The sequence below is a fragment of the Tympanuchus pallidicinctus genome, unplaced genomic scaffold (genome assembly GCF_026119805.1).
Source record: "Tympanuchus pallidicinctus isolate F22 unplaced genomic scaffold, pur_lepc_1.0 scaffold1, whole genome shotgun sequence".
NCBI lineage: Eukaryota > Metazoa > Chordata > Aves > Galliformes > Phasianidae > Tympanuchus > Tympanuchus pallidicinctus.
Window position 1 is genome coordinate 79,834,538 of NW_026294618.1, and position 12,236 is coordinate 79,846,773.

General features: G+C 44.8%; 1 protein-coding gene across 1 annotated transcript in view; it reads right to left on the reverse strand.

Annotated features, from left to right (window-relative positions):
• MDGA1 (MAM domain containing glycosylphosphatidylinositol anchor 1) overlaps window positions 1–11,061 on the reverse strand; it is a 115,560-nt gene extending 104,499 nt beyond the window's left edge. Inside the window, exon 1 of the mRNA XM_052678258.1 lies at window positions 10,941–11,061. Coding sequence (XP_052534218.1) covers window positions 10,941–11,061 — 121 coding nt within the window. The remainder of the gene's footprint in view (window positions 1–10,940) is intronic.
• Window positions 11,062–12,236: the final 1,175 nt, after the last annotated feature.

A 12,236-nucleotide genomic window follows, 5' to 3' on the forward strand; every position in this document is an offset into this window, starting at 1 on the left:
AATGCAAAGGGAACGATGTGTACACAGCACTACAATCCCCATCTAAGAGTTGAACCTGAGCTTCACATCAAGCTGTTTGACTTTACTCTGCAAGCTTTGCTTGTCACAGTGCAAATGCAATGATGTATTTAAGGAGATCCTGTTGCCAGACAGAAAGAGTGAGAAAGACAGCAGGAGCAGCTGTCGCCTGCTGAGATATGGCTTTGTAACTTAGTCGGTGTCACGTTGAGGACTGTGAAGTGCCTGACAGGAGCAACAGAAGGTCACAGATACGTATTCTCACTAGTAGGTCTTGGCACCTCGATATAAGCATCCCTGGGAAGCAGGGATGCTCCTGCCTTTCTTTGGCTTTATTTCCCTTTCTGTTCTTGCTGAGCTTCTGAGGGCAAGAGGTTGTGCTTGACTAAGCAGGTGCCTGGCAGCTGGGAGAGTCTGATGGAGAAGGAAGGACAAAGTCCTGAGACAGGAGGACAAGCATTGACACCCTTTCTCCCAGAGCCTCGTACCTTTCCAGCAGCATGAGAAGCCTCACCATGTTGGCAGCGCCAGCCCACAGCAGACCCAAAGGTCAGCCCAGAGTCCTACAGATGATTTAAGAGCACTCAAACAAGATGTTGTCATCTAAAACCTGCTTCCTTTGCAGGACACAGCCTCTGTTCTCCTCTTGCACTGGGAGCGCTCACAAATGTCACTGCCCTCAGCAACTGCAAGTCCAAAACTGTCCAACATGTAGAGCCCCTCAGTCTCCTGAAGGGAACAAGGAGAATCTGATGCAGCAGCAGAGCAAACCCTGAATGACAGACCTGGGGCTAGCATAGCCATGAAAGCTAGCTGGGGAGGCTTTGTACCACAGTGACTGCCAGCACCACCCTCCCATTATTCCAACAGGGCAGAACGTGGGGAGGTGGATCTTGCACCAGGGAAAGCACAGGGCCTGCTACATAACCTCCCCAGTAGGAAGTTTCAGGCTACGGAACACGCAACCTGCAATAACCTACTCACTGCTTGAGCTAGAACCTTCACAGTAGAGGCTACTGTTCACCTCTTCTCCCTTCGCAGGCTCCTTCCTTCCTCATAAAACTAAGCACGTGTAGGCTGTTTCACGGTCTGTCTCTCCCACAGTCAGTCTGCTTGCCACAGAAATGCATTCATGTGGGGACAGAGCCTGGTACCTGTTTAATGGTGCATTGCAGCATCAAACATCACTTGAACAGGGCAGGAGAAAGAGGAACATTATATATGATCTCACACCAGACACTAAAACCCTCCTGCAATCATAAAACCCAGAACAGAACAACAAGCCCATGGTAGGTGGTCTCTAGGTAACAAGTCATGTCCAAAAACAACCACAATACCAGATATTCACACCAGTGCAACAAGCAAGACAGCATTTTGCCATTTACCTCCATCTATGCTACTCAAGCACTGAGAGATGCTTCCATCTTTTCCCAAACCAGGGAGCAACTGCTGTATCCTGTGCTCCGGACCCACAGCACTGCCCAGGATGCTTACAGCCCTACTTCACCAGGATAGAAAGGAGCAATAAATGGCTGAGGGCTCATAGCATCCTTGCATATGTGACAGTGGCAATAGTGCTGAGTAAATATGGTTACACTGGTTCCCACTAAAATGTATGAGTTAGAGACCCCAGCAGGCAGATTTTCTGCAGCTGTGAGGAAGGGCTGGTGGTGCAAAGCTGTGAAGAATGAGAAAGCAGTAAAGCTGGAAGCCCAAAAGCTTTAGTCCTTTGCAATGTACCAGCAAGACAGCACTGCATACTCTGCTGCTGTCTCAGACAGTGCTCATCTGCCCAGCAAAGCTGCTCCCATTGGTCTCCTCCACTGCACACAAACACATCCTTAACTTGGAATGGGGTAGCAGTGAGGGCCAGCTGAGAGTTGCTCCTTCTTCACAGCATCAGCCTCAGATTAGAGGGAGATGCAGCCCTTGGAGCTTACCCATGCTCTTAGGCTTGTGAAGCATGAGATTCACAGCTGGAGAAGATGCTGGATGGAGTAGTTCCTCTTCTCCTGAGTCACACTGAGCCCCAGCAATGTGGGCAGGAGTCACGCACATAGGCAGATGTGTGTGAGCTCTGCAAGGAATAGAATTCACATCTCAAGAAACTAACCCTGCCAGTATAATTACCTAGCAAAAAAAAAAAGAAAAAAAAAAAGAAAAAAGAAAAATAGACTTTGCAGGATGGTAAGGGGAACACAACAATACACATCAACAGAGATGGAGGAGAGAAACGGATGCTGTTTTTCCAGAGTCCAGAACCAGACAGGAGCCTGGTACAGTCACTGGGAGAAACATACTGTTCCAGTCTTGCTTAACAGCACAGTAGACTGTGGTTCTGGGACTTGTCACAGACTGCTGTGCATCAGGGACATGCTGGGTTTCAACAGATATCTTGTGTACTTTCTCAGTATCATTTCCCAAGCTGTTTCTCTACAATTGTGCTATAAAGCTTTAAACATCAATTGAAGGAAACAGCTTGCTTCAGTCCCTCCCTTCCACTTTCCTGGGTGGGACAGTCACCCATAGCATTCTCTCCCTAGAAGCAAGCCAAAGCAGCACTAATAGCCCTCCTGCTATTGTGCTCTTGCTCCAGCAGTCTCCTCTTGCTGGCCTGCTTCTTGGTGAACTGCACAGCATTCCCATGGGAGCAGGACACAGCTCAACACCAGCATAGATCCATCTCAGCACAATAGCTTGCTTTCTTTGCTGCAGGACCCAGCTCTGCAGAGGACAAGAACAGTTCAGCTCCCTCCTACAGCCACAGCCCCAGAAGCAGGTAGCAGAGTGAAAGGGCAGCACATCCAAACCAACATAAAGGACCCACAGTTTGGCAACTCCATCTCATCTTTCTGCTGAAGCACAGGGAACTGTTCACTCTTAAGGCAGGAACTGGATCAATTAATTGGTGCGAAAGGCTTAAAATCTATCACCCGATGGGAGCCAATCAATGGTGCATATCAAGGAACTGGCACCTTGGATTTTAATTGCCCCACGTCTAGCTTGCTTTGCACTGGCAGCCTGGCACTGGACTTGCTCTGCTGTCTATAAGCAATGCTGCAAGCTAGAGGAACAGAGCTTCCCTCAGGAAGGAAATTGGCATGGGATTGAGGAACCCCTTCCCCAGAAGCCAGTGCCCCAACTGAGGAGCCTTCCCTGTGCTGTGCTTCCCTCCAGCACTTTAACAAGCCCTCTGCTAACCATAAAAGCAGCAACAGCATGCTCCACAGCCCTGATACCATTAAATACTCTCCTAAATATTACAAAGTGCTGTTGTCATCATTCCCACACACACTCCACTCATGCTATTGACTGCAGGGACCTCTGCTTGGCTGCTTTAAAAATCCCATAAAGTTTTGCACTCTTTCCCAATGCTGGAGTTAGTGCTCTCCTCAGGATTCAGACCTGCTCCCTGAAAGTTATGGCCAAGTCAAAAATAAGCCTGTGGTCTAAAAACTGAACAGACTTAAAATTTAAGGTGCTAATTTATTTATTCCTTCCTATCCTCTCTCTCCCTTATAGAGTTCCTGTGACCATCACTAAATTAAAGCAAGTATAACAAGGCTGAGGAGAATTCCAGCCAATTTCAAAGGCTAAAAACAGCAGACAGAATAAACTCATCCCCATGACTCTCCCTATTCTTTGTTTTGTGAAGGAAGGTATTTCTCTCCTGCCTCTTCACATGAAGAATTCTTCCATGTTAGGCTCCTGTATTCAGGCAAGTACTGGAAAACAGGCAGCACGGTACCACAAAGTAGTATGCAAGCCCAACATATGCCATATATATGCCATATATAGGTCAGCTGATGTTTAGAAACCTCCTCCAATTCTTACGCATTTCAGAATGATGTGTGTCAAGTCAACCAAGTATTTTTCCAGTCTCTCAGATACAGAACACATAGATTGTGTAATTCCAAATTAGCTCCCCACATTTCCAACCACAGCTGTACCAGTGGGCTAAATCCCACCTGTCTTCCGAGTGGCACAGGGACCATCAGAAAGCAATTGGCATTAGACCTGCTGGTGACTCAACAGGCAGTGGAAACAAGCCTTGCTAACCTTGTCAGGTTTTTCTATTGCTATTGAAACTTTCAGTAGCTCTTGATAGATGCAAGCACTGATCCCAAGGATCTCAAAATAGTTCCCTTGTCTGGATAATTGCCGAAACAACAACATAACAGGAAACCACTGGGGAAAGGAATAAGAAGATGAGTGCCATGTCTTTAGGGAGATGGAACCTTTAGGTGGAAGCTGGGTCCCAAGGCTTGTTATCAGGCAATTTTTGTCAAACCCCAATAAAGCACTGGGATTCAAGGAGCTCCTGCAGTGGACTCTTGAGAGTTGCAAAATCCACATTGTTCTTCTCCAGCAGGGGATATGATGGTCAAGCCACCTGTAAGCCCAATTGGTCCATACTGAAAACCATAAAAATTCAGTAACCTACAGAGCAGAATGCATGTACAAATGAATATATCATAATGACACAAGAACACCTCCCTACCAAGAGGATGCAAAGAGCTGTCTCACTCCCCTTGACACACCAGCCTGCAAAGCTCTCAGATAACCCAAAGAGACAGACAGAGGGTGCCCAGCCCAGAGTTTAATCAGGCATTTTGTTCAGCCAAGTTGCCTGGCGCAAGCTTGATTCCCACTTGACAAGCACCAACCCGCAAACCCCCACAACAGGGCCCCCCTCTGTATATTGTGCAAATTGGAATACAAATCAGAGGAAAAAGCTTTCCTCTGTTTGAACAAATTGCTATAGATTCACTCCCGTCTCAGGTCAGAGCCCCCGATGGGAAATATTTTCACTGGCTGACTGCTAATAGACTCTGGAGCAGCCATTGGATCAATACCTGAATAAGAAAATTAGCCAAAGCACACAATCTGATTTTGCCTTGTTTTGAATTACAGCAGGCTTGTGTTTATTTCACTCCCGTTTCCCTCCTTCCCTCTCTAGCACGCTTCCCCAGCCTTGCTCCCTGGTTACCTATCTATCACATCTAGTCAGATTTGTGGGAAAATAATAAAGTACGTGCAGGAAGATGTAATGCCTTTAGAAAAATGTTTACATGCATTAATATTTTCTACTGAAGCTGCAGCATTGCCACTCCCTCAGAGGAGACAGCTCAAGAGCAGCACTAAGATCTGCACATACATACACACTCCCCCCCACACTCTCAAAAAAACCATATGCAAACCATTTAGGGGATGTGCAAAGCATGAACATGGACTGGCTATGCACTGCACTCCTTTTAAGAAAACCCAGGAGGTCAGCAGCGAGGTTTTCACATTGGAAATTTAAAAATGACAACAAAAAGAATAACAAAACTGGAGCAGAGTTATTTTCTTCAGCTGTTTGTGGCGAGAGATGTGTATCACCACCTGGGCCAAATATCAGATGCATTGAGGGTGAGACAGACACTGGAAGTCTCCTTTCTTCTTTGAAAGTCTTCACCAGCAAGCAACCAGTAAAGGGGATGCCTCTCACACCAAGTCAGAGCTGTGTTTTTGACACCAGGACACATAGGCCTTCCCATCTCTCCAGTCCCTTTTCACATGCCTATTCATTCTAATCTGGAAATGGTTCTACAAGAGAGGGAGAGACAGAGGCAAAGAACAGATACTAAGCACGTTAGGAAATAAAAATGCTACCAAGCCAACTGTTCAGATAGGGCACATTGCCCAGATAAAATTCAGTGGGAGTAAAATAAAGCCTACTTCCCACCCTAGCTTTCCATTCTCCATGCCACCTACAATTGTGTCAAATGAAAAGAGAAAGCAAAACCAGATCTTCAGTTTCCTGCTCCAGTATTTCATGCTGTGAAGCAAAGCTGCTTCCGTGCACCCGTGGAGAACTCAAAGTGTAAAGAAACCCTGGGGCATCCAACGTGAGATGAGGTCCCCTTGTCGCATTAGCACACCGCCAGTGTCTTTGAACTAAACAGTCTGAACAGGACCTGAAGTTCCCTTTACAAAGCTTTCTGAGAAACCACACGTCTTTCTTCCTACCCAGTCATTTGTTGCTATGCCCCGGGGATGCAACCAGCTCATGCTGACAAGTCGCACAACGCAGGACACCTGCTGGACACTCCCTGCTTTCCTGTCAAGAAAACTGGAACGGGGTACCTCAATCAACTCGCTGCAGAATGTGTTTGTGTGTATAATACACATATATAATATTCCTATTACATAGGAACACATCTAATTATAAACACACAAAGGATTTTTTCCCTGTTGTATGTGGGCAGCAGGTTTACTGATATTTTGCACCATCTCTAATTCCGTGCTTGTTTAATCTTTTTTGTTGTTTTCACAGAAAAATACTAATTATGGCCATTACTGGAGATCAGCTTGGATATTAGGAAAAGCTTCTCAGAGAGAGTGGTGAGGCATTGGAACAGGCTGCCCAGGGAGGCAGAGGAGTCATGACAACTCCAAGAACCACATGGACGTGGCACTGAGGGAGATGGTTAGAGGGCATGGTGGGGATAAGGATCTCTAGATCACCTAGTTGAACTTTCCAACATTAATGATCCTATGAGTATGCTGCATATAAAATGGAAAGTGTAGAGATGTCTACCAGTGCATCTCCCATTTCTCTGTTTGTGTTTGTGACAGGCTACACCAGAACTGTGCTGTGCTAATTACAGCAGGATTAATCAAAGCACTGTAGAAACACAGGAAGCTCCCATTAGCCATAAAAAAAACCCTTCAACCTCGGGTTTGTCAAACACCAGCAGAGTGGAACAAAGCTCATGGAACCCCTATCCGTAGATATGCTCGAAATGTAGTTGGAGAACAACCCAAGCAACCTGTCTTAATTTTATAGTTGGATCTAACCTCAGGCTTAGCCCTGCTTGCAGCAGACAGCTGGACTAGATTACTCTAGAGGTCCCTTCCAACCAGCAGATCTTTAAGTTATCATTTTTCCTTTAAAAAAAAATTTGGATTTTCTTCTCACTCCTGCATATTGTGCTGATCTTTACTGCTTCCATTTGACTACCATAAAAAAACAGAAATTTCATGTTTCTTGGGCAGTGGCCAGAGAGCTCCCAGAACAACACAAAATGTCACAACTTCCCGCAGCCAGGAATTCCAAGGGAATCTAACAGATTATCAGAGATATGAAAGCAGTTCTCCCAAGATGGGTGAACAATGGATTTGTTATAATATGTACAACCATACTGCTCACCTAAGACACATCCCTGTGGAGTCTGTGGGCATGCATACTCCTTGAGAAGAGCCACCAAGTACTGGAGAGGATGAATAGATCAGTTCTAGAAAGAGACCTGCTCCTGAGAGACTGTACGGTGACCTAGAGATGAGGCTGAACTCATCTCTATTCAGCCTAACCATCTCCAGATGTTGTAGAAGTATTGTAATTCTACACTAATGAGGAAACAACAAAACACTGATCCAGCAGTGACGTGTGCTCTAAGCACAGGAGTACCATGAGAGTACAGCATTTTCTTTCCATCTTGGCAAGTATAGCGCCTGGAGGGATTCTATCCTGGAACATGGAGAAGCAGCATTTTTTGGCTTCCTTTCAGTGTCTGCACTGGGCTGATGAGCAGTCTGGCCCAACTGGTACTCACACCGGAAAGGGTATCACTCCAGGAGATGCACTAACCCAGAATACACAAGCAGTGGAACATACAGAACTAGATTTTTTCCTAGAGAGTGATGGGAAGATGGACAAATTATCTGGGAATCTGTCTGCTTCCCCAGGAACCACTCATGCAACCAGAGAAGGCAGAGATGCCCATTTAGCCAAACCTGTTGAAGAGCTGAAAGGCACATTCAAAATGCAAGTTTGGGATAAGAATGCAAGAGGAGAAGACAGGTCTTCCTCAGCCTTTGTTTTGTGGAAGTTAAAGATGTTAAGGACAGATTCCACATGCACGAAGCTACACAGAAGATGAAGATGTTAGCTTCATGAGACATCAGATGTCTCTGAACAGGAAGGAAACAAGAGTGAGGAAGCACCAGGAATCTGAAAAGCAAATTGACAGGAAAAACAAAACAGCCAAAAAGTCACTCTTTCACTTTTGCTCTTAAAATGGAAACAGCGACCATTCAAACCAGAAGAGAAAATGCAAGAGCAGAGAACATTAGTGGGGCTACAGAAGCAGCCTTGGAGGCTGTCAACCCTGCCTCACTTTACATAGCGGAATTACAGAATCATTAAGGTTGGAAAAGACCACTAAGATCATCTGATCCGACAGTCAGGTCTCACATAGCCCCTGAGATACCCAGGAACCGCCCCTTGAATCCCAGCTCGCTGCTGACCTCCAGGTAAGGTTCTCACCACAGTGGGATGATTCATTTAATTTCAAACATGTATGAATAATCATAGTGAGATTAACAGGAAAGAAAGGGGAAAAACTGACACAGCAGGAAAAAAGTCCATCTTCTCTGAAGTATTCAGCTGCAGAACCAAAACACATTATGCCTGGATTCTTTTCAGATATTTCTCCTGGAGTAACAAATGTGATGTGTACAGTTGGTAGAAGCAGCCTAGACCCACAGCAACTTCAGAGGCCTGGAGGCAGCTTCCAAAGCACACAAAGTGTTCTGAAAATAAAGACTAAAGAAAGAAGCAGAGGCAGGGGAAGAACCTACAACGCCAAGCAGCCTCATGCCTTCCTGAAAACACTATACCACAGCAACCCACAGAGTGCCAGTCCTGAAAGACTGCCATAAACACCAGAGATGGAAAACAGTTTATTCAGAAATGCTCAAATCCTTTGTGAAAGGAGTTCAGGAAAGTACCTTCTCACCAGCACCATACCTGCAACTTAATCATATAGAAAGATCAAACCAGGCTTCCAGCTGCTATTTGCCATTGGTCCTTTAGCTCTGTATAAAGGCAATGCCAGCATGATTTCACTGCTGTTTGGTTTTCCCTTGCAACAAATCCTAATGCAGAAACATGCCAGCAGTTGCATTCCAGGAAGCAGGAGAAAAGGGCTTTCTTCTGTTGAAGATCTTTTAATTGCACGCTCATTTTATGTGCAAAAGCATACAGTTAGACTTTCTTTGCAAAGCACTCTCTCACAGAGTCAACATGTGTATTTAAACTAAGCTGATAATGTGTCCTTTCAATATAGCTTTTACTATTCAAACACATATTTTAGGCAAAGTGAATACAGTTAGGATTCTGAAGGTGGAACACCAGGAACCAAGGAAAGCCTGAAGGCAGAGGGAAAGACGGCAGGAACAAAGGAACACAGACTCCCCACTACGAGGCACACATCTCCAAAGCTGAATGATATCCTGAACATTAATTCTATTTATGTCTCTTTCTTTTAGATGCACTTCCCAAGGCCAGCAGAAGAGCTAGGTAAAAACACAGGTGACAAAGACAAGTAAAATGGTCTCAGCCAAGTATAATGCAATTAAGCCATGGAAAGGAAAAATTCCTTCTTTCCCAGAGCGAAGGGTAGAAAAATCTACTCTTGCCAGCTGCTCTCAATTCACTCAGAGACAGTAAGTCACAAGAGCGGTAAGTCTGCAGCCTGCAGGAAAGGATACTTTAATATCAGCTACTATAGGAAACAGTCAAAAACTTCAGGAGTAGGAAAGATTGTTTTTTCCCATCATTCCAATATCAACCAATGAAAGCAGAGGCATAACTCACTGAGAGTGGAGCTGCAGGTCAAGTATAAGAGTTAGTGCACTCTGGAGTAACCATAAGCACAATCCAAGCCTTTCAGAGTAGTGGGTTTTGAAATCAAACTGTCCAGACACTTTTCAAGACCAGAGAAACCAGAAATTCCTCTAGAGAAACCATCAGATCCAGACAATCCTATAGAGCTTGGCTCTGCAGAAGCATTGCATGCAGTTAGCCCAGGTCCTGAGGCATTGCACTCCATTTGCACAAAGTAAGCGTCTTACTGCTTTACAAAATAGATTCACACATAGGCTTTCCAGCAGCACCTTGCTGTAAGTAGCTCAGTGCTATTTGAGAGTGGAAGCAGCCTGGTAACCACAGCAGCCAACCATCAAAGAAGTGACGCTCACCAATGCATCCAAGTGGAAGCTGCCACACGACTGCAAAAAACTCAATTAAAAATGTAATGCTAATGGGAAAGCAAAAATAAAAAATAAAGTCATATCCCTAGAAACTTCTGAACTACTAAGATAAGATGCTGCATAGAAACTGAAATTGCTTCTCTGTGGCTTCACTGAAATCACCTTCAAGACATCTGAGGCAAACACATGGCACCACCTCCCATTCACATGGGGAGAAACTAACAGACACAACATCTTGTGTTTTGTTTTAATGTTTGTTGTATTTATTTTAACATACTTGTCTTCTAGCAAAATCTTGAAATAAACTTGGAAAAAGACAACAAAAAAACAAACAAAAAAAAAACCCACAAAGACTGACAGAGACAAGTTATTATGTGCATCATTTCAGGCCAGCATTTTCACCAGAGCAACAGCTCATCTACATTCAGCTCCTTTCACTAAGAACTGAAATACCAACTACATGAGTAGTACAGCAGAACCAAAAACCATAGCCAGGATAGATATCAGTAGCTCCTCCAAGATTTTATTTTTCCTTCTAACTTTTGCATTCATAGAGGAGCTCTGAAGAAACACAACCATTCCTCCCAGCCAAGCAGTGACAGAGACTGGAGTAAGCTCAGCCATCAGTTCCTCAGATTCCTGCTTAGGCACAGTGGCTGCCTGCTTGCTCCCTCTTGGCTGCATTATTTCCTTCTGGGCTAATGGGTAGAAAGCCATCAATACCAGTGAGGCAAGGAGGTGTGACAAAACATCCAAAAATAAGCCCTTGCTTAACACAATGGAAAGCGCAGCAAAGACAATAGAGCAGCAAGGCCCAAGGCTGCAGCAAGTGAGGATTTGCTCAACTACAACAGCCACAGAAATAAAGGAAAGAAGGTCCTTACCTTCTTCACACAGGTACACAAGGATCTCCAGCAAAACACCCTTATCTTCACAGCCAACTCTTAAATGAGGTCTGGGAAGAGGTGGATCCTGGTTTAACCCCTTCTGGTCACTCAGGTACATTGCATGCACCTGAGCTCCCCTGGGTTGGTCCTGCCTTCCCACCAGGTGCTCAATCACCGGTTCAAGCTGTGACTCAGCATTTCTACTACACCTTGTATCAACAAAAATGCAATCAGCCAAATATACTGCAACAAATAATTAGAATGTCTTAAACTAGATCAGTCAACATGGTAAAGAAAAAAAATAAAAATCCAAAATGTTAGTTCAGCAAGAGAGCCTCTTAATCACAAGCCATTGCATCCTGGGATTTGGGCTCTAGCCTCAGTGTTACTATGACTGTTTTCTACAGGCAAAAACAATTCTTCCTCATGAAACTTGAAAAAAATGGTATAGGAATATGGTATAGGAATATAGAATAGGGAATGGTATAGGAACATGCAAGGAGTGCATCAGATTCTCCTGTTTCTTGCAAAGGGGTGCTAAGAGCATCCTGCTTTCCATGGCCCTACAGCTCCAGCTCTCACCCTCTGGGAGATGTATGATTCTATTCCAACACGGTTCCCACCTGTCGAGGACAGTGCTTCTCACTCACTCTTCAATCTCTCATTTCCAACAGCAACAATGTCACTGGTATTACCAGGAGGGCAATGAAAGAGAGAAATATGCTCACTTCTAGAATTTACACACCGTCAACAGCATCAATTTCTTTTCTCTCTTTTTAAATCTAGCAATAGCTAGACACATTTCCTTCTCATTTTCCTGTCTATATGTTCAAGCAGATCATAACACTTTTTAGCACCTTCCTCTGCTTCCTCTTTCTGCAAAGCTTTTATTTAGGCCTAACCAGCAAAGAGCTCACACTGAGGTTTCCTTCCCCCACCTCCTCACTCGCTTCTTCTAAACTTGCCCTGAAATAATCAAGTGCAATTCCTAAATTAAAACACCATTTACAGTTAGCTGAGCTGGAGCTTTCCCACACGTCTCTGGGTGCTGCTGACCCACGCAACACAAGGAAGACTGCAATGCTGTATTGCGGGGCTCCCCATTTCCCTCCACTGTTCTTTTCTGTGCCTGTACTGCACACCCTGCTAACCCCCGGGAGCCGAGCGATACGCAGCTGATCTGCTGTGTCTTGTCGGGTGTCTCTTATCCAAAGCGATCTCCTTAAGCAAGCCATATGCTGCAAACATACTTGGGGATGTCTCCACAATAATCCGAGAAGCAGAACTGTTTGT